We start from the raw sequence: 20,100 nt of genomic DNA, 5'->3' as shown, positions 1-20,100 counted from the left end.
ACAACGCCACCATCATCCTCCTTCCCAACCATCCCCAACCCACTACCCCCTCTCCACCCCACTCATCTCCCCTCCCGCACTCTCCAAATCCCTCACAATCCCCTCCACTCCAGCAACCAACCCCTCAATCTCATCCCACTGCCCCTTAACCACCTCATACAACTCCGCATTCACACTCTCCAACGTCTGCTCCTTCGCATTCAACCGTCCCTGCGCAGCCACCAAACTCGGTCCAAGATGCGCCGCCAATAAGTCCGCCGGCGGCAATAAATGCGGTCTACACACACAACACCAACATTAGCCCAAACTCCCCATCAATCCCCATCTCCCTCTCTCTCTCCAGATATCACAAAAACTTACGCAACATCCCCCCCCTCACCCCGTTCCCTCCTCCCCCTCGCCTCCCCAATCAAAACCTCCAACTCATTCAACCTCCCCAACACCCCCCTCTCCTCAAGTATAACCCCGAAATCCGCCCTAGCCGCCTCGCGCAGCCGATCAACCATCTGGGCGTGCACGGCGCGGAGGGCGTCGGGCGCTAGCGTCGACAGGAGGGGGAAGCAGGCGAGGAAGGTGGGGGCGGGGAGGGCGGAGAGGGTAGAGGTGAGGGCTGCGTCGTGGAGGGTTAGGAGGGCGCGGGCGCGGGGGCCGGGTTCGATTGGGGGTGCGGCCTGGGGTGAGGAGGGTTGGGGGTCTTGTGTTGAGGTGGGGACGGAGGGGTCGGCGGTTGCGGTTACGGTTGGCATTTTGTGGCGCGGCCGAGTGGCCTGGCGGATATTGTTGGTCGGGGGGGTTCGATCGCGATTGTCTGTTTTGTGAATAGTGTAAGAGTGGGGTGAAGTCAGCTTGGGAGTTCTGGTGATGAGCGACGTCTCTGGTGGTGTGTTTATGGGCGCGAGACGCGAGGGGCGAGGCTGAGGTTCTGGGTCGGAAGTGTGGAGTTTTGTCAGCCTTGTGCGGGATGTGAGAATTAAGGGATTGAGGGCCGAACGAGACTATAAATACCAGTCGGTGATTGCTAGACCTCGAGAAAATACCAAGAACAATAGAATACGAAGGGGATGACAGACCGGTTTTCTGTCGGCGTAATTAAGACCGGAAAGCAGGCGCAGCTGCAAGTGGGAGCCACGTTTGTTGTTGGTGAGAAGCTTCTCACCGTTGCAGTTTACTGTTACCGCATGATTCTGTTGTCGCATAATACTTCATAGTGGAAGCATAATACTCCATGGTGGCAGCCAATGTCGTGCAAGGGTATTTTATGAGAAAGTGAACGCTTGCATGCGCGCGCTCTTGTGGGGACTTATACGCCTTCAGTACACGTTCCTCTGCATCGAGGTTTCTCCTGGCTATCTTCTTTATCGTGACTATTTTCCCTGGCTCTTGACTCTCCGATGGGCTACACATTATGAAGGTTAATTTGGCGTCATGTCTAGTTTCACTCCGTCAACGATGACCTAGCTGGACTTATTCTCCAATTTATTTTACCACATACTATCCCGTAACTATTTTCACCATTCATACATAATAACATGCCCGCACGATGATCTCCGACGACGAGAATGCTAGCATCGATGGATCTATACAGGAAGCGCTTGCTACTCTTGACGGGAGAATAGAAGAGGATGACGAAATACAGAGCAGACATCGTCGTAAAAGCCAGCTTGGGGTCTTACGGTTTGTCTTGTTGGCGCAGCGGTATTCTCGTCGCTATTCGATTCTCGCCGCCGCGGGTAGTGTTTGCTACAGATAAGTATCTCGTGAACTAGCTTCCTGTCACCGCTCACCTCACTATCGCTCTTTACAAGTGTACTGACATCCATTTCTTGGCTCAGAGGTGACTTCTTTTTGCGATGCCAGACGAAAAGCAGGGAGCTCGGAGCTAGAACGGGGTAGAGCTACCTCGAGGTGTTACTGTCCATGATGATGAAGCCTAAGAAGAAGACTGGGTTTAAATACTCTCCCCCTGACATCTTAGTTTACCACCCTGCATTCCTTTTAGACTCTGTAAGGTTCATCACATTTAGCTATTGATGCGGGTTGCCGGCCACCATGCGAGCAGCCTTGGTTGTAGGTCTCAAGCAGTATTGCGTCTCGGACCTTGCCGGGTTTCAAGGGAGTTTTTATAATTTTATGTCTAAAGTCTATCGTGATGATGCTATGTCATAATGCTATACTTATATTATTGTAATTGAAGTTGAAGTTATAGAAATCATCAAGCACATACGTGGTGATGCTATTCTCGCTGGCCAATCATATCACTCAGTGAGGCTGTACCCGTCCTCCGATCCCGTTGTCCCGCCATCCAACTCACCTCAGACCCCTGTTCAGCTGGTAACCCCGCGCAACCAGCTCACCAAGCCCGGGCCCTTATCCGACATTTGTGCATCAATAATGGCATCCACAGTGTTCTGTTTCGTACGTCGTCATTGAGACAGTATATCCCTATTCATATCTCACACTTGGCTTCAGCGACGTGGTTTTTTATACCCTTTCAACCAGTTGAGACATCTCGTCTATTCACTTCGCCATATAAACAAACCCACGCAAACGATACTCTCACCGCCGCTACCAAACGAGGCTGGCCAGCCGTCATTTCCTCTGAAAAAGCGAAACTAGATATCGTCGTCGCATATCTGGGACCCAGATTTCGGACTCGGATTTCGAAGATTGTACCAAAACTTCAAGGCGCATTGAGGTAACTCTCATCCTACCGTCCGCCAGTTGGCGGCACCAGCGCTGCGATGGCGCCAGCTCCGGTCGATGGACTCTCGCCGCCGGGGAGCAGCACATACTCCTCAAATACACTCTACGTCGGCGATGGAACATGGGACAGCCAGAGGAACACGTTCCTGCTCCCCAATTTGGTGGGACTGAACTTTGAGACGATGCGATATAACGGTAAGAGCATTCCCTTCCTGTGATGTTGACCTGCTCTGCGCAGTGCTGACGAGGTTTTGTTTAGGCATGGGAAACCGTTTTGCATCGCAACCACAATATCATTACCTGATTAGGGCACATGGGATCATTGCGGTGATCGTATTCCTCCTCCTGATCCCGACTTCGATCTTGATGTCCAGGTTTTACGGCAAGATACCGGGACGAGGAGTGAGGGTACATATATACCTCAACATTCTCGCACTATTCCTCTCGACAGTCGTCTTTATTCTCGGCTTCATGGCCGTGGGCCCCTCGCGCAGCCTCACGAACCCGCATCATGGACTTGGCGTCGCTATCTACGTCTTGATTATCTGGCAAACCTTGGTTGGCAATTGGATTCGCAAGAAGTTCAAGAAGAAGATGTACAGACGCCCTCCTATCAAGTTGATGATACATCAGTGGATGGGGCGAGCTACTGCGATTCTGGGGATTATTCAGGTCCCGCTTGGCCTGGTTCTTTATGGTAGTCCAAAGTGGACGTTCATCCTCTACACGCTGTGGATGACGTTCCTCCTGATATTCTACTTCATCGCCCAACACAGGGCGTACGGAGACACCCATCACCACGGGGGACATGGAGGACACCTAGAGGGCGGAACGGTTATTGAAGAAAAGAAGAGCGGTGGTTGGGGGAAGTACTTGGCACCTCTCGCAGCAGGCGCCGGCGCTGTCTGGCTCGGAAAGAAGTTCTCACACAGACACGATGACGACGATGAAGTGGTTCCATCTCGCCGCGGCTCTCGACGCGACTCTCGACGTGACTCGGCCAGCTACTTCACTGAAGATGAAAAGCCAGACCACAAAGAAGGCGGAGGTCTCTTCAAGAAGCTGATGCTCGGTGCAGCTGTAGCGGGCGCGGGCATTTTTGCCAAGAAGAAGTATGACAAGAGGCATGCGCACGATGACGAATATTCCGCTGTGGCTGGTGATACCCCAAGTCGCAGACCCTCCAGACGACATGAACCCATTGGGAGCGATTACACTGAATCTACCATTGAAGTCCGACGAGCAGATGACCGCCCAGGACACAGCAAGCTTCTCCCCGCCGCTGGTGGCGCCGCATTAGGTGCACTAGGCGCAGCAGCTATTGGTGCTGCTAAACGCCCCAGGACACCGCCGCCAGTTAAATCCCCACGGAGAAACCCAAGACGCGATAGTTTCGACACTTACACGTCCATTGCATCCCCATCTCGCGTCAATGAAAGTGGTGGGCATGGAGCTCGAAATGGTATACTCGCAGGCCTCGGACTCGGTTGGTTGGGCAAGAAATTCAAGGATCGCAAGGACGATCGTGAGCAAGAGCGCCTCGACGACATCCGCCGCCAAGAGCTTGAGGATGAGAAGCGATTAGAAGCAGAGCGTCGATATGGAAACCGCCCACCGCGATACACAGGAGATGGACACCGCCCACCCAGGAGACATGATTACGATGAAGAGAGTGACCTGAGCTCCGACTTCACAAGCCTCCACCCCCGCAGAGCCGGCGACCCCATCCCCCCATCAAACCTTGGTCCAGGCGCACCACCAGTACCAATCGGCGCACAAGGCAGCAGACACGACATCGTCGATCCCGTGCCCATGCCTACCGGCCCACCTCGAGACGGCCACGACCGCTTCGAAGACCCCTACCTTCCTCGCCGCCAAAGCTCGCGCTCTCGTCGCGACGCCGAAGCCGCAGCCGCAACCGCTGGCGCCGTACTAGCAGCCAGCGAAGTCGACCGCCGTCGTCACCGTAGCCGTAGCCAAGGCGGCGGATACCGTGACGACGAAAGGGACGGCTCTCGCCCCTCTGCCACGGTCAAGGTGCGCGTCCGTCCCGAGGATGTGACGTTGCAACGCCTAACTCGCGAGGAGGCCGCAGAGCGCGACGCTCGCAGACGCCGCAGACACTCGCTCTCGGACTCGGAGGTCTCAGCTGGGCCTTCCGGCAGATACCGACGAGATGAGAGTGCTAGCCGGCAAGCGGCGGAGCGACGAGCTGAGAGGCGCGCAGAGGCAGATCTAGAGCCTCTGAGCCCACCAAGGCCGGCGTTTGCGAAAGGTAGGGCAAAGGATAGCGCGTATTACTCCGGACCGTCGGGTGGGAGCGGAAGGCCTAGTGGGCCGGAGAGTATAGGGAGTCCAGACAGTGGGCCCGCGTATAGCGGGATGAGTCCGACGGGGACGGGGATGAGTGAGGACCCGGCAGAGAGGCGAAGGAGGAGGAGAGCAGAAAGGAGTAGAGCGGGTAGCCAGGGAGGGCCGCCTGAGTTTACTTGAGGAGTGGTAGATAGGGATGTAGGGATGGGCGGCGCATTTATGGTGTTGGAGCGTTTGATTTTGATTTAGGTGGGATTTTGGGACGATGGTAGGATACCCGTCTTCAGATGGTGGGATGGGATATGTACATGTATGAATTGGGATGTGTAATGTGCATATTTACAGCGCGTGGTCGCTGCTGTTAGAAGCATCCACATACATGAGATATGAGAATAGGAAGACGTTTATGTGCTCTTACAAGATCGTGTAGCTCTGTTACTTGTGAGAATAAAATATCCGATAATGATACCCCAAGTTCTATGGTTTGGTTTGTGAAGTTGAAATCAGTAAGGTGAAATATGGATTCCCGTTCAATTTTGTGATGGCAGCATTGCTACTGGAAGCAAAAGTTTCAGTCGGCCTCGGCTTTCATGGGCCTTAGGGCAAGCTTTACTAGAAGTTATTCCGTCTAAATTAAAGTCGTATTAAATCTCATGCCGGCGCTTCCCCATGACACCCTCATCCTATGAGATCTCCCACTTCAGCGATGGGAGAGTTTATCATGCAACGATTATACTCCGGTGCAATCTTTGCCCGATATCATCGTGAGGTACGCGGCACTTTGATACTACAAGTCTATGGAAACAAAAGTTTAGGCTGGCGCGAAAGGCGCGTGAAAATATAGTGCAAGGTCAGGATTCGTCTGATAGGTGAGGATGAACAGCTTGGCGGGAATGGGTGAGCACGTTTGCGCATAATAAGGATGACGGCTCTCTGGCCTGCAGACTTAAAGATGACGGGTTTATATTAAGTCGGTATAACGTGCTTGAAAGCTTTGAGAACGGTTGGTTTAATTATATTACTTTGCGCAGATTTATATTTATATGCTCAACAGACCTAATATCTATGGATAATTGCGAGATGAGGAAGCTTGAGAGTATAAGAATGCGGAGAAATCCTAGAATCAAGGATAAATATTAGGCAAAAATAGTCTCAAAATGCATATTCCCTTCCTCACTTTTGCGTTCGCCGCAGGCGTCGCTCTCAACCCCTTTCTCGCATCATGCGCCGAAAACTCTAAACATCACCCCCGTACGTCTCTCCATACATCAAATAAACACTTACTAATACTCCCCTGCAGTCCCCTCCAGTTTCGGCGTCCTCCTCTTCCCCGCATTCGAGGCGCTCGATGTCTTCGGACCCCTTGACGCCCTGAACCTCTTCTCCGCACAACGCCAACTAAAACTCTCCCTCATCGCCCCAACCCTCGACCCCGTCTCCACCTCCCCCCGCAGCGCGGCCATGAACCCCTTCAACTCCACCTTCTCAGAGTCCATCCTCCCCACCCACACCTTCGACACTGCCCCGCCCCTTGACGTCCTCCTCATCCCAGGGGGGATCGGAACTCGCTCCCCAGACCCCTTCTTCGACGAGCATCTCGCCTTCATCCGCGAGCAGTTCCCCAAGGTCCGATACCTAATCACCGTCTGCACTGGTGCCTTCATCGCCGCCAGATCTGGTGTCCTCGATGGCCGCAATGCAACTACGAATAAGCACGCCTGGGCCGATGCACCAGTGTATGGGCCCAAGGTAAAATGGATCGCGCATGCGCGCTGGGTTGTTGATGGTAAGGTGTGGAGCTCGGCGGGTGTGAGTGCTGGTATTGATGCTGTGCTTGGGTGGATTGCAGAGGTGTATGGGGTTGATATTGCAGAGGGGTTGACGCTAGATATGGAGTATGAGAGGCATGCGGATCCGAGCTGGGATCCGTTCGCGGAGCATTATAATATTACAGACCATTTGCCGTCGTTGTAGTGGGTGGTTGCATATTCTGGCTTCGGGCTGGGGGCGGGGATGCGATTACGGATGCCCGTTTATATCATACAGAAGGACGGTAAGAGGATGCATTCAAATCCCTTAATATCCGTGATGAGTATAAGCACATACTATTAATTGAAGCGCCCCTTTCGAAGAAATATACCTATTAAGTGAGCCTTTGGAACTGTTATCTTTGAGGTGGATACATACCATTGACTCTTTCTAAAGAGATATTATCAGACTCAACCGAGTAAATTTCCTTCTCCTTTGGCTTCCCCACAGCTTTGATAGAAGGCACCTCCTGCCCAATATATCCAGCTCGGCCGAAGTCGATGATGGTAACCTTACCATTTTGGTTCAGCATTATATTGCTTGGAGAGATGTCATAATGCACAACGCCAGTAAGATGCACTTCTTCGAATGCCTTTGCAACCTCCGGTATATACTCGGCCGCAACGCCTATATCAATATTGGATAGCCTCTCCATTCTAAAGCCAAAAATACCTTCCTCGTCAGCCAATGGCTCTTGGTGTATACGAACAACAGGAAGGTCTTTAGACGATAAATGCCGTAGAATGGAGAACTCTCCTTGAAGCAGCTGCCTTTGGCGATCATTGATGGCGACCTTACAGACTGAGAATTTATCCCCACAAGAATCTAAGATCCTTATATGAGAATCCGCACCGTATGCGAGCACCTGAGATGTTGCCCATAACTCTTTAACACGTTCGCTCTGCGGTATGAGAGTGACTGTTGCATTATCTACATGTGGGAAAGATGTTAAATCTGGCGTCTCCCTCCAATCACCATCCCAACGCAAGAGATATTCGTCGCCATTGAAGTCAATATTGACTGCAGAGGACTTGTCGATGGGATATGCGGGCGTAATTGGCTGAGCTGGCATCCTGTGACGGGTCACCTAGAAATGAATAGCTTTGCGACACGTCAAGGCCTGTCTTGTTGAATTCCGGGGTCACTTTACGATATATCACGGATCTTTTCTAGGCACCGGTCGTGGTGGTCCTCTCCAGTTGTGGCTGTGCTCAGGCACCTTCAGCTTGGAACCATGTAGAGGACTGATAGACATTTTAGTAACAGGTATATTCCAGTTACGTTTTATAAATGCAAGGTAGTATCACAAATAGAGAGTTATTTTAACGGCGTATAAGCGTCTCTCTATCAGTTGACCCAAGAAGCTGAAGACCAGTGAACCACTTCATTTCAAGCTCTCCCCTCCTCCGTACGTTTTATCGCTTCATCGAGAAGGTAAATATCCCGTTCCTTGATATAGAGACCTAATTCCGATCTCGGTTCTGCCTCAGTCATCCTGGTCTTCGCCTCGTCAACCGACAGCCACAAGTGACCAAGTCCATCGTTGACCTCGTCCTCTGTGAGACTGGGACTGCCAGAGTCGTCCACAACGTCGGCAACATAGCCGAATGACATCTGGTGCAGGTCATTGCGGTATTCTTCAGTCGTGGCAACACATCCGAGATTGCTGCGTATCTTGACAAGCCCGCCCGTCTCCTCCTGCATTTCTCGCAAGACGGCCATCTCATGTTGCTCGCCGGGATTGATGCCGCCGCCGGGAAGCATCGGTAACATCTGCCCACTCCGAGAATGGCTTGTACGGGATATTATCCTCATGGCGATACTCCCAGGGCATCCGCAGGACCTGACAATTTACGCCATCGTCACCAATATGCTTCAAGAGCCCCTCAACTCCTTCCTGGTTACCAAAATACGAAACTTGACGTTGCAGGCGGATGGGAAAAGGCAAGGCGCCCTGTGCAACGTGTTTTTGTAAATCGTCATCAGCGCCGAGGATAACTCGGCCGAGCAGAGCATAGATACACTGTAGGCGCATGTTAGAAAGTAGATTCTGTAATATAGGGGGGGAACTCACCATGATCCCAAATGAAAACATATCAGTCGGTTTATTAAGCTCGCCCTTGAAGTGAGCCTCGGGGCTTCGCCAATTTTCGTTGCCGGCCAGCATCCCTTTCATACATCTAACTTTCGGAAGGTGGGCGGCGTTTTCAAGGTCCGTAACTTGAACCTGCTCAACTGTCGTTTCTTGGCCGGTATGGCTGCAGGTGACCATGATATTGTCCGGCTTAATATCTAAATATCATTTAGCGCTAGCGCTTGGTTTTTGTCGCTATTGGAAAGGAGCAGAAATTACCAAGATGGACAATTTCGTGATCATGCAATTCAGCAATGCCTTGCAGACTATCCCGGAGGATTTTCTCCCTCGCTCGCATCGAGATCTTCTTCCTAACCAGGCTTAAGAAGTCATCGGTGAGATATTTATATATAAGTACACGCTGGTCCGGTATGGTGTCCAACGGAAGCCTTATGTAAGGGCTGTCACGAAGTTGGGGCCGAATCTTCTCATTGAAGTTAGAGATAATGTCTTCGGGGATATCTTTTAAGATATACTGGTCTTGTCCGGATCTGATAGTGTTAGTTTTCGAGTTGGGTAGTATACACAGAGGGTATTCTCAGACGTTGCCAACCAAACACGACCAAGCAATGGGCGCTCTTGAAGCAGCTCCTTAAACTGATAACGACGTCCAGCTGCTCCAACTAATTCATTGGGCACAGACGCCAGTTTAGCAATGCTCTTTCGGAGCATGGTGTTGTTGCTGCTTGTGTGACAGCGTGTCCATCTTCTTAAACAGCTTTAGGCACAGTTCGATCCGCATTAAGGGTGACCAGCCGTTCACAGAGATGACATCGAAATGTTATAAAGAAATGATGATGATATTTTCTAGCTGGATAAACGACATGGCGACGCTACCAACGCCCTGTTAGATGGAGCGTGAATACCCCCCTGGGGAATCCTTATTTTCGCGAATTTTCCCACAATCCTGGCCCTTTGGTCATGAAAATATAAACTAAGAAATTGCTCTCTTACCTTGAATGTGTGGTATATCACAATTTGGATGGTCACTGGAGAGGATTGTAGTGTCAACAAACGCGTAGAGATGGAACAGTATTGTCGTAGTTTCCTTATCGACAACGCCGCCAATTAGCGCGCCAATGATATAATCCAACTGCTTTTTATATCTTCGACGAGCTCCCCCACTATCAAACACATAACTCTCAACCATCATAAACAAAATGCCTAAACCAAAACAATTCCTCAAGGATGATAGCAGGAAGAAGAAATTGTCCAAGCATGCTCCACAGGTGCGCCCAAGATCTTAGTGATGATCGCGAATCGTGTGTGACGTCGACCCTAACACGTGACAGGTCCCAGAAACCGCAGATGAGTTCTTAGCTGGTATGATACTTTGATAGACATCCCAGGAATGGTAGCTAATTGTATAACCAGCTGGAGTTGACCACGAAGAGGCCGGCGAGAAGTGGCGTGGTGGGGACGCAGCAAAGTCGACGCGCTTCTTCGTCAGAGCTATCGACACATACGAGACGGGCCTCACGAAGTTCCCGGATTCCTTTGATTTGGCTTATAATAAGTAAAGATATGTCGAAATACTGTCTTATTCCAATTCTAACTTCACTACAGAGCACGCGTACAATATGAAATCACACAGCACCCAAAGCTACGAGGACAGCTCCCAGGCAATCTACTGGACCTATTACATGTGGCACTTGAATCTAGCAGGCGAGCTCTGTCATTGAAGCAAGACGACCCCGATGTCATATTGTGAGTCCATCCATCCCCCTTTTCAACTCAGTCATTAACAAAACCCAGCAACACAGCCCAAGTCCTCACCTCCCTCGCCGAAGCGCTCGACGACGTAGGCAGCGACCCGGGCTCCCTCGTCCCCCTCCTCGAAGAAGCAGTCGAGCTCTTCCAACGCTGTCTCACCCTCCAAGAATTCCGCTTCTCGGAATCCGAAGCCCTGCGCGACTCCATGAATGCCGACGCCCCCGCCGACATCCCCGGCTCCCCCATCGACTCCGACGGCGGCGCACCCCTCACCCCCGCCGCAGCAACCGGTAGTCCCCAACAATCCGAAGAGCAATGGGCCAGCATCGTCGAACCAACCACCCCCGACACGCTCCTCGACACCATCCTCGCCCTCCTCGAGACCCTCACCGTTCTCGCCACCAAGCTCGACTCCCGCGGTCTCGCAGCACTGGAGGAGTACACCTCAACCCTCCTCGTGAAACTGCCCACCTACCTCGCCCCCTCACCCGCCCGCGCTCCGGAAGTAGGTCTCACGCGCGCAAACCTCCTGTCTGCACTAGCAGAGGCTAGCTTCCGCGCCAGCAACATTGATACCGCGACGTACGAGCGCGCTATCACTGAGGCCTTCCGCGACCTCGACCTAGCTTCTGACCCGAAGGGGTTAACTGACAAAGCAGACGCGATGCTCGCCTTTGCAGCTGCACTACGCACACAACCCGTCGAAGACGGACAGCAACAACAGCAGATCATAGCGCGGTGGGGTGCCCTGACCCAAGCGGGAACCGCCTTAGGAGCTGCCTCCAAGGTCCCAGGGGCCATGAACCTCGCGCGCATACATCTCGCGCGGGGGGACGCGGAGATGCTTCGGTTCCGGGTGAAAGATGGGACGGGATACCCGGGGAATGTGGATGCGGGGGTTCTGATGAAGAATGCGGGCGTGTTTTATAGAGGAGCCGCGAGACAGGCGCTGGTGGATGGGGAGGAGGGGGTTGGGAGGGAGGGGAGGCTTAAGGGGGCTCTGGCGGCGGCTGTTGCGGGGGAGAGTCAGGCGCTGAGGGAGATGGTGGCGGGGGAGACTGAGATGGTGGTTGAGGTTTTGGGGGGGGCGGTGAGTGATGGGTTGGTGGAGATGGAGTGGTTACAGAGGGAGAAGATTGTGTGAGGTTAGCTTGTGATGTGCTATGTCCAAACGCACTTTTTTGACACCTGACAACAGATGAAGCACCCCCTCCTTCACTCGTGACCGATGAGGCTACCATTCAAAGGCTTTCTCACTTTACTTATGACGACCATGTCGGGGCTACCATTCAAATGCTCCCTGCAACCAGACTGGCAAGATACCCCATTGTAGCAAAGTCTCAAGTGTCTAGTGACTCAATACCTTGCAATGTAGAGGCGTTCGTCCGGCTATTCGGTTCGATCAGTGATATCACCGTTAGACCCACCAGCTTGCAGCCTGACGCTGCACCCATGCACATAAAGACGATAGGTGGCGTTTTGAAAAGCCGATATCTGACCGCCCCAAGCCATGGGCCCTTGGCCTTAAACCGTAGTCCCTAAGCCAATATTGCGGTAGAAGACCCTTATATTGCCTTCTTCCTTGGGAGTCTTTGCTTGAGATCTGACCGCGGCAGGTTGAGTTGGTAGTGGGTCTGAGCCAGCGGGAGGCGGATGCAGCAACATGCCGTGTGTCCAATCCTTCCGTAAATAGCATCCAATGCTATAGCCACGGCGCGTTTCAGGATCTCAGCTGTGGGAATCAGAGACCCATCCGCATGCTATAGCACTGTTGGGCCCCTTTTTTTCCCTTCCGGGCGTGTTTCCGGTGCCGCGTGTTCTCGGCGTGGCGACCCGCTGTCATGGTATTTGTGGGCGCACGCAGCCTGGCAGTCCTGATCGACAATACTATATCCTCATCTGTGTCTGACGGCAGAGTGTTTCGTCTCGTCTGGTCACAGTTCACAATGAATCGAGTTCTTCGCAGTGTACAACCACACTCTTAAACGCATAGAACGCCATTGTTATATGTGGTGGTTCAGTTTAGTTTCGTTTTGTTATCGTTTGTAACAGTTGTGCACTGTTCTACACTACTTTGTATGGTGGATGCAGCGGGATGTAGTGGATGACGGTGAATGGCAGTGGATGACAACGCCTAGGCACCTGCAGGCTGCACTGTGGACAGGCACCCCTAACCCCTACCAGCCCCTAACAACCCCTACCCTACCAGTAAAACGGCATTTTCATCCCTGTTTCCCTCGTGTCCCCATCTCACCAAACACACTACATCGCACCCTCTAACCACCCTCGACCACCCTTACCACACCCTCCATCCACCCCATCCACCCCATCCACCCTCCCACCGCCCTCCTTCTACCCACCATCACCCATCCACCACTCTACAAACTGAACCCAATCTAACCACTCCGGGCCAACACCCGCACAAACGGGGGACGGGACGACGTTTGACCTCGTTTCACGGCTATCGAAGACCTATATACTCTACTCCTCGCCTTCTTCCAAATAGTAAAGTCCCACGATACATTCATCGGATCGTTGCAGAATACACAAATATACACATCCACCACTACTCAACACCTCTAGAAACTGCAGATACCCCCGTCTCTCCCGGGCGCAATCGAGCGAACACCACCGACCGCAGCAGTCCGATAACCGATACTCTCCCTCTACCACAACAAAAACCACAACCTCCCCCCCAACACACCCCCCCCCAAATAAAACCAAACGCCCATCCAAACCACCACGATGGGCCGCTCTCTCGACTCCTCCCGCCCAATCATGGCTCCAAGTCTCGTACGTCAACCCTCACCGCCCCCCCGCCTGTCGCATCAAGCTGACTCACGCCCCCCGCAGCTCTCCTCAAACCGCGCCTCCATGCGCTACAGCACCTTCACAATCCCCGCCCCATCCATGCACTCCTTCAGCTCCGACACCGTGCAGGCTGAGCTCGCGGATATTACCGCCGGCCTCGCTAAGCTCGAGAACAAGAAGCTCGCGTCCCAGCGATTCGTGCCTAGCAAGGAGAAGTCGGAGAACTTGTCGAAGCTGGCGCTGGGGGCGAAGCTGGAGAGGGCTTTGGATCGTAGGATGAAGGGACAGGATGCGGTGATGAGGAAGAAGGTTGTTAAGAGAGATCTCGAGAAGAGCGCTGTTATGGCTTAGATGGGGGATTCTTCGACACGAACTACGACAAAGGGGAGAGAAGGGTGTGAATGAGGCTACAGAGCGATATTTTGGTTACGACGGAGAAGGAAGGAAGAGCACACTTGAATCTCTGATGTGTTTCTAGGCAAGACTGAGGGAGGAGAAAGAAAGAAGACGACTCTGGAGGGGCTGGGAAGCAGAAGGGGCGGGGTATGATTGATGTATCAGAGTTATGACTACACCAGGGCATGATCGCAGGCGTTTTGTTATCGCGAAGTTTTTCGTTATTTCTTAGCAGTTGCGTTGTTTGGACTTATTCCATGTCTTTTAATCGCCGGAGAGAGCAGAGAAGCGGGTACGGAGAGAAGTACTGTAGTAGTCATTAATTGAAATATACCCCATGAGCAATTCTCGACGGTGTTTAATGCTAGTCATATATTGTCCTCAAATATCCACTTTCCAGACGCCAGTTCTAAAATTCTGCCCAGCAACATGCCCTATTTATACAGTTCGTGGTTCCTGACTCCTCTGTAAGTTTACAGTAACTCCCCCAGTCTCGTAGCCATCCATGGCCACTCGTTCAAGAACTCTTCGTCTCCTCCTCCGGCTTTCCTCTCCGATCCAGAATCTCATCCACAATCCCCATCTCCAGTGCCTCCCCAGCACTCAAGAACTTATCTCTCTCCATCATCAATTCGATCTCCTCCAGAGTCCACTCCCCACTCACGGTGCCCTCCTTCCGCCTCGTCAAGTGCCGCCTATATATCTCATTCAGGCTCTTCCGCACCCTCAATATCTCCGTTGCGTGAATCGCAATGTCGCTCGCCTGTCCGAAGTACCCTCCGCTCGGCTGGTGGATCATGACACTACTATGCGGCAGACAGTATCTGTGTCCCTTCTCTCCACCACACAGCAGCAACGAACCCATCGACGCCGCCTGCCCCACGCACACCGTGTGCACCGGTGAGTGGATGTAAGTCATGGTATCGTAGATCGCGAGGCCGGCCGTGACGGAGCCACCGGGCGAGTTGATGTAAAGCGTGATCGGCTTCGCGGGCGCGTCAGATTCGAGGAAGAGGAGTTGCGCGACGATGGATGCGGAGAGGGTGTCGTTCACCTCGCCATTGAGGCAGATGATGCGCTCCTGGAGGAGTTTGGAGAAGATATCGGCTGTGGGGGTTAGTCGGGGCGTGCTCTTCCTACTATGGCCAGGTTACATACATGTCCTCCATCCGCCGCCCTGGGGTGGTTAGCTAGGTTCTTGGGTCGGCGCATTGGCTACTCACTATCGTCTCGGTGATAAATGGGACGGGTGTCCACGCTTGTGGTGCTTGTTGGGAGAGTGACGAGCGGGAGGAATATGGCCTCGCAGCTGCACGCATGGCAGTGCGCGCTGTGGCGCGAGCTACTCGTAATGGCAGCATTATGGTGAAGATTGTGGAGCTGTAACAGCTCAGTGGTGTTGCGGCGGTTGAGAAAGTTAAGCTGGAGCTCGGAGATATGGTTGACGCGGGCGGCGGCATTGGTGTGTGCACGGCCAATACTGAGGCATCCCTCCTACAGCGACTTTACCATACATTATTGAGGAAGGAACGAGTCACACTACGTTCCCTCGCTCCTTCCTCGACGTCGTGCTTTCCGTTTTGGCACCTTCTGGTCGCTCTTTCCCTTCATGGCCGTCATGTCTAGGTTTTCCCCCGCCCTCAAGGCGGCAATCAACGCGCCTTTCGCCCGCTCTGGGCCCCTCCCCGCCCCAGATAATATCACTGCCATCTACTCCGACATACAGCGCGAAGCTACTTCTAACTCTCTCGGCGTTCTCCCATGGCTTGCCCTTACCGTGCGCCTTCCTGCCTCGCCTGTGTGCATCGCTGCTAACATCTCACAGACAGCCGCGACCATGACCGTCAACTCTCCCGCCTCTCTAACCCTCCTCCACAGCCTCGCCTCTTACAACCCTACCTCCTCCCTCCAAAACGCAGCTTTCATGCGCGAAGTTGGGCTTAAGACGATCAGCTTCAATGGCATACCCCGCGCCCTCAACCAGCTCGTACACCTCCGGGCTACGCTCCCTACAGAAACCGCGGAGCAGCTCTCCACGACACCGACACGGTAAATCCCTCGATCCACCCGACTCAGGATAAACGGCTGACAATAGGTGACGCAGGACTCTCACACCAGAATCCCTTGAACAAGTGGAGACAAGAGCGAAGGGGCTGTGGAACTCAATATACGACCCTCACTCCAGAAAGCTGGAAGCCAAGCTCAAGGCCGCACACCCCGACCTACCCGTACACATCCTCAGCAACCACTACGGCTCGCTCCTGAGTGATTTCCCAGGCGTGCATAAACCCGCCGTGGGAAGAGTGCTAACCTCACTGGTGGCCATCGCATGTCTACGCGCGCAGACGGGTGTGGGTCCTCAGGTTGTGTCACACATATATGGTCTGCGGAAGGGCATCAATGAGGGCGGCGAGGAAGTGGGCGAGGGTGAGAAGTGGCTCGGAGGGGATGAGGGAAATTTGTGGGCATTGGGGGCTGTAGATCGCATTGTGGAGGCGATAGCAGGTAAAGAGGGATCATTTGCCAGTTGACGATGCGCGACGTTGCCTCTTCGAGATGCCAATACAGCTCGAGGATTGGGCCAACGTCATAGCAAGAATTCCGTCCTAGGGGCCAAGCCCGTGAGCAACAGCTCTGTTCGGCATTTTACTACAAGCGCGAGACGTCTTACGTCGCAGCAAAACTCAAGCCCACCTCAAGAGCAAGGCCCCGAACAATCTCTCTCATTTCTCACTCCTCGCCAACTCGCTAAATTTCCTCTCTCCCCACTCATGGCTCCAATCGCCACCTCCTGGACCGCTGCTCGCCTCAAACCCAAGCTCCCAGCACCCCTAAATCCAACTCCCTTCCAGAAACGGCTCATGCGCAACCCCTACGCCGTCGCCCTCTCCAAGCCGGTCCGCTTGTGCGCACTAACGCGCACCTGGCTCCCACGCTCGTTCCTACAGCCCTTCGAGCTAGTACCCCGTCCGGATACAGACGAGCTGTGGTATCTCCCTCGTGACCTCACCACGCGCGTGCCTCGAGAAGAGAGGGACGAGACGGAGACAAATAAGCGTTCCCGGCCGGGACGACGGAACTATGTGCTCGCTAACCAGGAGCTGCTTGAGGCGGTTAATTCGAAGCGTAGTGGGTTGACGGGGTCGTGGGCGCGGTTTTCGAATCCAGCTGTGGGTCCTGGGGCGAAGTTGAGGTGGCGAGCTGATATGGATGAGTTTGTGTGCAAGATGATGAGGAAAAAGGTTGAGGGGGAGCTTGTGGCGCTGATGAAGTGGAATCAGGGACAACTTTCGCATGCGAAAACGTGGGACGCCGTGGTGAAGAAGAAGCAGATGGGCGCTTTGCTATGGCTGGGGCCCTACAAGGAGGGGACGGATACCCCAGAGCCGCGGGTGGAGGGCGAAGCTGCTACGAACTTACCTCAGGCACCTTTGACTTCCTCGCCGATCACAGATGAGAAGGGTCCTGGTCAATTCGCGACGATTTCATACCCACCGCACTGGGAGAAGAAACTTCCGCTGCATAACCTTGTTATGCTGCTTGGCCAAGAGGGCGTCGATAGCTTGAGAGCCCAGTTCCCGAACATCATGTGCCACGAGTTTGTGGTGGTCAAGGATAAGCAAGAGACGGTTTCGGTGAGGCAGTGGCTTTGGAAGCTACAGCAGTTTTTGTCAAAGTTAGAAGACAATTAGAGGTTTGTATACAGTACTGGAGATACCCAATTGGCATATTGTGGGAGTAAGGGAAAAGGGCTACGGAGGACCTTGGTGGATGGACCTGAGAACGTAGATGTATATAGTTTGTATATTGTATTATATAAAGAAGAAATATCCTCAGCTGTTCACAATTATGTGGCCTATAGCTCAATAAACTAGTAAATCATCAATATAGAATTACCAATCCTACAATTATATAACAAGTTATCATTTGGTGTTGATTCTGTACCACATCACATGTAAATCGAGGTTGCCAAGACAATGTCGTCAGCCCGTACCTACCCTTGTCCCAATGCATCTACACCTCTCGACCTCGGACCTGGACCTTCTCAAGCAACTCACTCAATAACTTCACTGACCAGATATCCAATCGAATCCATACCTCCCAAGCAAAACCCTCCAAGCCCACGATCTCCACCATGGCCGACGCCAACGCCAACGTCAAAATCGAAGAGCTCACCTTCAAGCTCCAAGACGGCCACCCCGTCTACATGAAGAAGTGGACTCCAGCCACCACCGCCCCTCTCGCAAAACTCGTCTTCATCCACGGCTACGACGACCACATCAACCGCTACTTCGAGCTCTTCCCCACCCTCGCCGCCCGCGGCATCGCCGTCACAGCCTGGGACCAGCGCGGCTGGGGCCGCACCGTCCAACACACCTCTGACCGCGGTCTCACCGGCCCTACAACCCTCGTCATCGCTGACATCGCGCATGTCGTTAAATCCGAACTTGCGGATGCTGAGGCTGCCTCGATCCCTCTGTTTGTGATGGGCCACTCCATGGGTGGTGCCGAGGCGCTGACCTTTGCCTCTGAGTCGGCGTATAAGGACCTCGCGCCGCGCATCCGCGGATGGCTCCTTGAAAGCCCCCACGTCGAGATGGCGCCTGGTAGCCAGCCGTCGTCGCTCAAGATCATGGCAGGGCGGCTTGCGGGGAAGCTGCTGCCGAAGTTCCAGCTGAAGAACAAGCTCCCAGCTGAGGAGCTGACGCGCGATCCGGAGGTGATGAAGAGTCTCACAGAGGATCCGCTTTTGTGGTCTACGGGGACGCTGGAGGGGCTTGCGGGACTACTGGACCGGGCGGCAGATTTGTCGGCGGGGAAGAGGACGTTGAATCCTGGTGTTAAGAGCTTGTGGCTTGCTCACGGGACAATTGATGGCGGGACCAGCTACCCGGCTAGTAAGAAGTGGTTTGAGACGTCGACGAGCGATGTGCCGGACAAGGAGTACAAGACTTATGAGGGGTGGCAGCATCAGCTGCATGCGGATTTGCCGGAGACCAGACCGGTGTTTGCGAAGGATGTTGGGGATTGGATTTTGGCCAGGGTGGAGGCGCCAGAGACCACTGCAAAGCCGCAGGCTGCCGCTGAAGCTGTTGCGGAGGAGAGTACCGCCGCGGCACCTGCTGCTGTAGAGACTGCAGAGGGTAGCCCGAAGGGGGCTGCAAAGTTGTAATATACCCGTACGTTTTTGCTACCTGATGGGTTTTTGTGTGTTTAACTAGCTATGATTATGAATACGATGTTTTTCTTCCAACCAACTGATATGTCAAGTTTATTGTAGCGCAACCATATGCTATGTTAGAACCACTCAGCGAAATTTGAATCCTAGGCAGGCAATCTACTCCTCTGTATCTCACTACGCGTGGACGGAAGCCCTGATTGAACCATAAGATGTTCCGTTTCCTCGCTTTGTCCCAAAATCTAATTAAATCAATATAATGTGGTCATGACCAATTCTGAGACCATTCGGCGGCAATATACAGCTATGAATTTTGAGGGCTTTTCAAGGAAACGGCGCCGCGAATAACTACACAAGTTTTTATATATATATCAAACGATACGATTATGATAGGGGTTCCGGTCCGCAGATCGTCGATGGCAACGCAGCAGGCTGATCGCCTCGGAGCAATCAGTCATGGGATGGGCGGTGGCGGTTTACCAGGATTCGAGCGCGTCGATGAGGTTCCTGCTCAGCGGTCCATGGCAGATTCAAGCTTCACGGCGCAGTCAACGCTCAAACGCAACGCCGCCGGGTTTGGCCACCACGGCATATTCGCACCAGCTATACGCAGCAGCAAGACTAACCCATCTCGCAAGAAGCACCTACTGCGGTGGGATTTTGGCAGATGATATGGGTTTCGGTATCAACCAGCGCATCGAATCCCGCCTCACCTCGGTAACAGGACTTGACCGGTGACAGTATACCAAGCGTTAACAACAGCTCAGTGGCAACGGTAACAGTTATCTGACAGGATTCAATCCGTAGAGGCCGCTGACAGCCATGGGCAGTGGTGACTATATCAGTAACGATCAAGCTGGTGGAGCCGCTGGTCATGGGAACTACCCGTTATATACGAAAGAGGTTCCCAAGGCTATGCATTTTTCGAGTCCTCCGTAATTAGAACTGTTATTATATAATTAATTAATCCGTCATAATTTATACGAGCCTAGATTTCTATTTTGTGCTCACAAATCTCGATTTGAGTAACCTTGGTGGCTTG

At 53.1% G+C, this 20,100-nt stretch overlaps 12 protein-coding genes across 12 annotated transcripts; 8 read left to right on the top strand and 4 right to left on the bottom strand.

Moving 5' to 3' along the window:
* Positions 1 to 42: 42 nt before the first annotated feature.
* VE01_02004 (uncharacterized protein) lies at positions 43 to 959 on the bottom strand (the record flags this gene model as incomplete). The annotated part of the gene is made up of 2 exons (XM_018271518.2): positions 361 to 959; positions 43 to 277 (listed from the first exon to the last, which is right to left on the bottom strand). Exons 1-2 carry the CDS (start codon positions 744 to 746, stop codon positions 43 to 45), a joined length of 621 nt encoding a protein of 206 aa, XP_018133497.1. The 5' UTR covers positions 747 to 959.
* Positions 960 to 2,398: 1,439 nt separating this feature from the next.
* On the top strand, positions 2,399 to 5,491 carry VE01_02003 (uncharacterized protein). The gene is made up of 2 exons (XM_018271517.2): positions 2,399 to 2,898; positions 2,963 to 5,491. Exons 1-2 carry the CDS (start codon positions 2,742 to 2,744, stop codon positions 5,194 to 5,196), a joined length of 2,391 nt encoding a protein of 796 aa, XP_018133498.1. The 5' UTR covers positions 2,399 to 2,741; the 3' UTR covers positions 5,197 to 5,491.
* Positions 5,492 to 6,173: 682 nt separating this feature from the next.
* On the top strand, positions 6,174 to 6,990 carry VE01_02002 (uncharacterized protein; the record flags this gene model as incomplete). Its single annotated transcript, XM_018271516.1, has 2 exons — positions 6,174 to 6,267; positions 6,317 to 6,990. The coding sequence occupies 2 exons, from the start codon at positions 6,174 to 6,176 to the stop codon at positions 6,988 to 6,990; spliced, it is 768 nt and encodes a 255-aa protein (XP_018133499.1).
* Positions 6,991 to 7,124: 134 nt separating this feature from the next.
* Positions 7,125 to 7,897, bottom strand: VE01_02001 (uncharacterized protein; the record flags this gene model as incomplete). The annotated part of the gene is made up of 2 exons (XM_018271515.1): positions 7,125 to 7,156; positions 7,204 to 7,897. The coding sequence occupies 2 exons, from the start codon at positions 7,895 to 7,897 to the stop codon at positions 7,125 to 7,127; spliced, it is 726 nt and encodes a 241-aa protein (XP_018133500.1).
* Positions 7,898 to 8,214: 317 nt separating this feature from the next.
* VE01_02000 (uncharacterized protein) lies at positions 8,215 to 9,631 on the bottom strand (the record flags this gene model as incomplete). The annotated part of the gene is made up of 5 exons (XM_018271514.1): positions 8,215 to 8,598; positions 8,681 to 8,848; positions 8,900 to 9,117; positions 9,179 to 9,450; positions 9,504 to 9,631. The coding sequence occupies 5 exons, from the start codon at positions 9,629 to 9,631 to the stop codon at positions 8,215 to 8,217; spliced, it is 1,170 nt and encodes a 389-aa protein (XP_018133501.1).
* A 458-nt stretch (positions 9,632 to 10,089) lies between these two features.
* On the top strand, positions 10,090 to 11,816 carry VE01_01999 (uncharacterized protein; the record flags this gene model as incomplete). Its single annotated transcript, XM_018271513.2, has 5 exons — positions 10,090 to 10,188; positions 10,252 to 10,282; positions 10,334 to 10,475; positions 10,526 to 10,666; positions 10,715 to 11,816. The coding sequence occupies exons 1-5, from the start codon at positions 10,120 to 10,122 to the stop codon at positions 11,814 to 11,816; spliced, it is 1,485 nt and encodes a 494-aa protein (XP_018133603.1). The 5' UTR covers positions 10,090 to 10,119.
* Positions 11,817 to 13,417: 1,601 nt separating this feature from the next.
* Positions 13,418 to 13,834, top strand: VE01_01998 (uncharacterized protein; the record flags this gene model as incomplete). The annotated part of the gene is made up of 2 exons (XM_018271512.1): positions 13,418 to 13,465; positions 13,526 to 13,834. The coding sequence occupies 2 exons, from the start codon at positions 13,418 to 13,420 to the stop codon at positions 13,832 to 13,834; spliced, it is 357 nt and encodes a 118-aa protein (XP_018133602.1).
* Positions 13,835 to 14,211: 377 nt separating this feature from the next.
* On the bottom strand, positions 14,212 to 15,457 carry CLPP1 (ATP-dependent Clp protease proteolytic subunit 1). Its single transcript, XM_018271511.2, has 3 exons — positions 15,103 to 15,457; positions 15,038 to 15,056; positions 14,212 to 14,986 (listed from the first exon to the last, which is right to left on the bottom strand). Exons 1-3 carry the CDS (start codon positions 15,337 to 15,339, stop codon positions 14,397 to 14,399), a joined length of 846 nt encoding a protein of 281 aa, XP_018133601.1. The 5' UTR covers positions 15,340 to 15,457; the 3' UTR covers positions 14,212 to 14,396.
* Positions 15,458 to 15,497: 40 nt separating this feature from the next.
* Positions 15,498 to 16,410, top strand: VE01_01996 (uncharacterized protein; the record flags this gene model as incomplete). The annotated part of the gene is made up of 3 exons (XM_018271510.1): positions 15,498 to 15,656; positions 15,705 to 15,928; positions 15,984 to 16,410. The coding sequence occupies 3 exons, from the start codon at positions 15,498 to 15,500 to the stop codon at positions 16,408 to 16,410; spliced, it is 810 nt and encodes a 269-aa protein (XP_018133600.1).
* A 240-nt stretch (positions 16,411 to 16,650) lies between these two features.
* VE01_01995 (uncharacterized protein) lies at positions 16,651 to 17,571 on the top strand (the record flags this gene model as incomplete). Its single annotated transcript, XM_018271509.1, has 1 exon — positions 16,651 to 17,571. The coding sequence occupies one exon, from the start codon at positions 16,651 to 16,653 to the stop codon at positions 17,569 to 17,571; it is 921 nt and encodes a 306-aa protein (XP_018133599.1).
* A 346-nt stretch (positions 17,572 to 17,917) lies between these two features.
* On the top strand, positions 17,918 to 19,213 carry VE01_01994 (uncharacterized protein). The gene has a single exon (XM_018271508.2). It carries the CDS (start codon positions 18,015 to 18,017, stop codon positions 19,050 to 19,052), a length of 1,038 nt encoding a protein of 345 aa, XP_018133598.1. The 5' UTR covers positions 17,918 to 18,014; the 3' UTR covers positions 19,053 to 19,213.
* A 4-nt stretch (positions 19,214 to 19,217) lies between these two features.
* VE01_01993 (uncharacterized protein) lies at positions 19,218 to 19,796 on the top strand (the record flags this gene model as incomplete). The annotated part of the gene is made up of 2 exons (XM_018271507.2): positions 19,218 to 19,632; positions 19,697 to 19,796. Exons 1-2 carry the CDS (start codon positions 19,445 to 19,447, stop codon positions 19,794 to 19,796), a joined length of 288 nt encoding a protein of 95 aa, XP_018133597.2. The 5' UTR covers positions 19,218 to 19,444.
* Between the last annotated feature and the right edge of the window lie 304 nt (positions 19,797 to 20,100).

Source organism: Pseudogymnoascus verrucosus, assembly GCF_001662655.1.
Source record: "Pseudogymnoascus verrucosus strain UAMH 10579 unplaced genomic scaffold scaffold_6, whole genome shotgun sequence".
Classification (NCBI taxonomy): Eukaryota; Fungi; Ascomycota; class Leotiomycetes; order Thelebolales; family Thelebolaceae; genus Pseudogymnoascus; species Pseudogymnoascus verrucosus.
The sequence above is the reverse complement of the archived record's forward strand: the minus strand, read 5'-3'. Positions and strand labels throughout refer to the sequence as shown.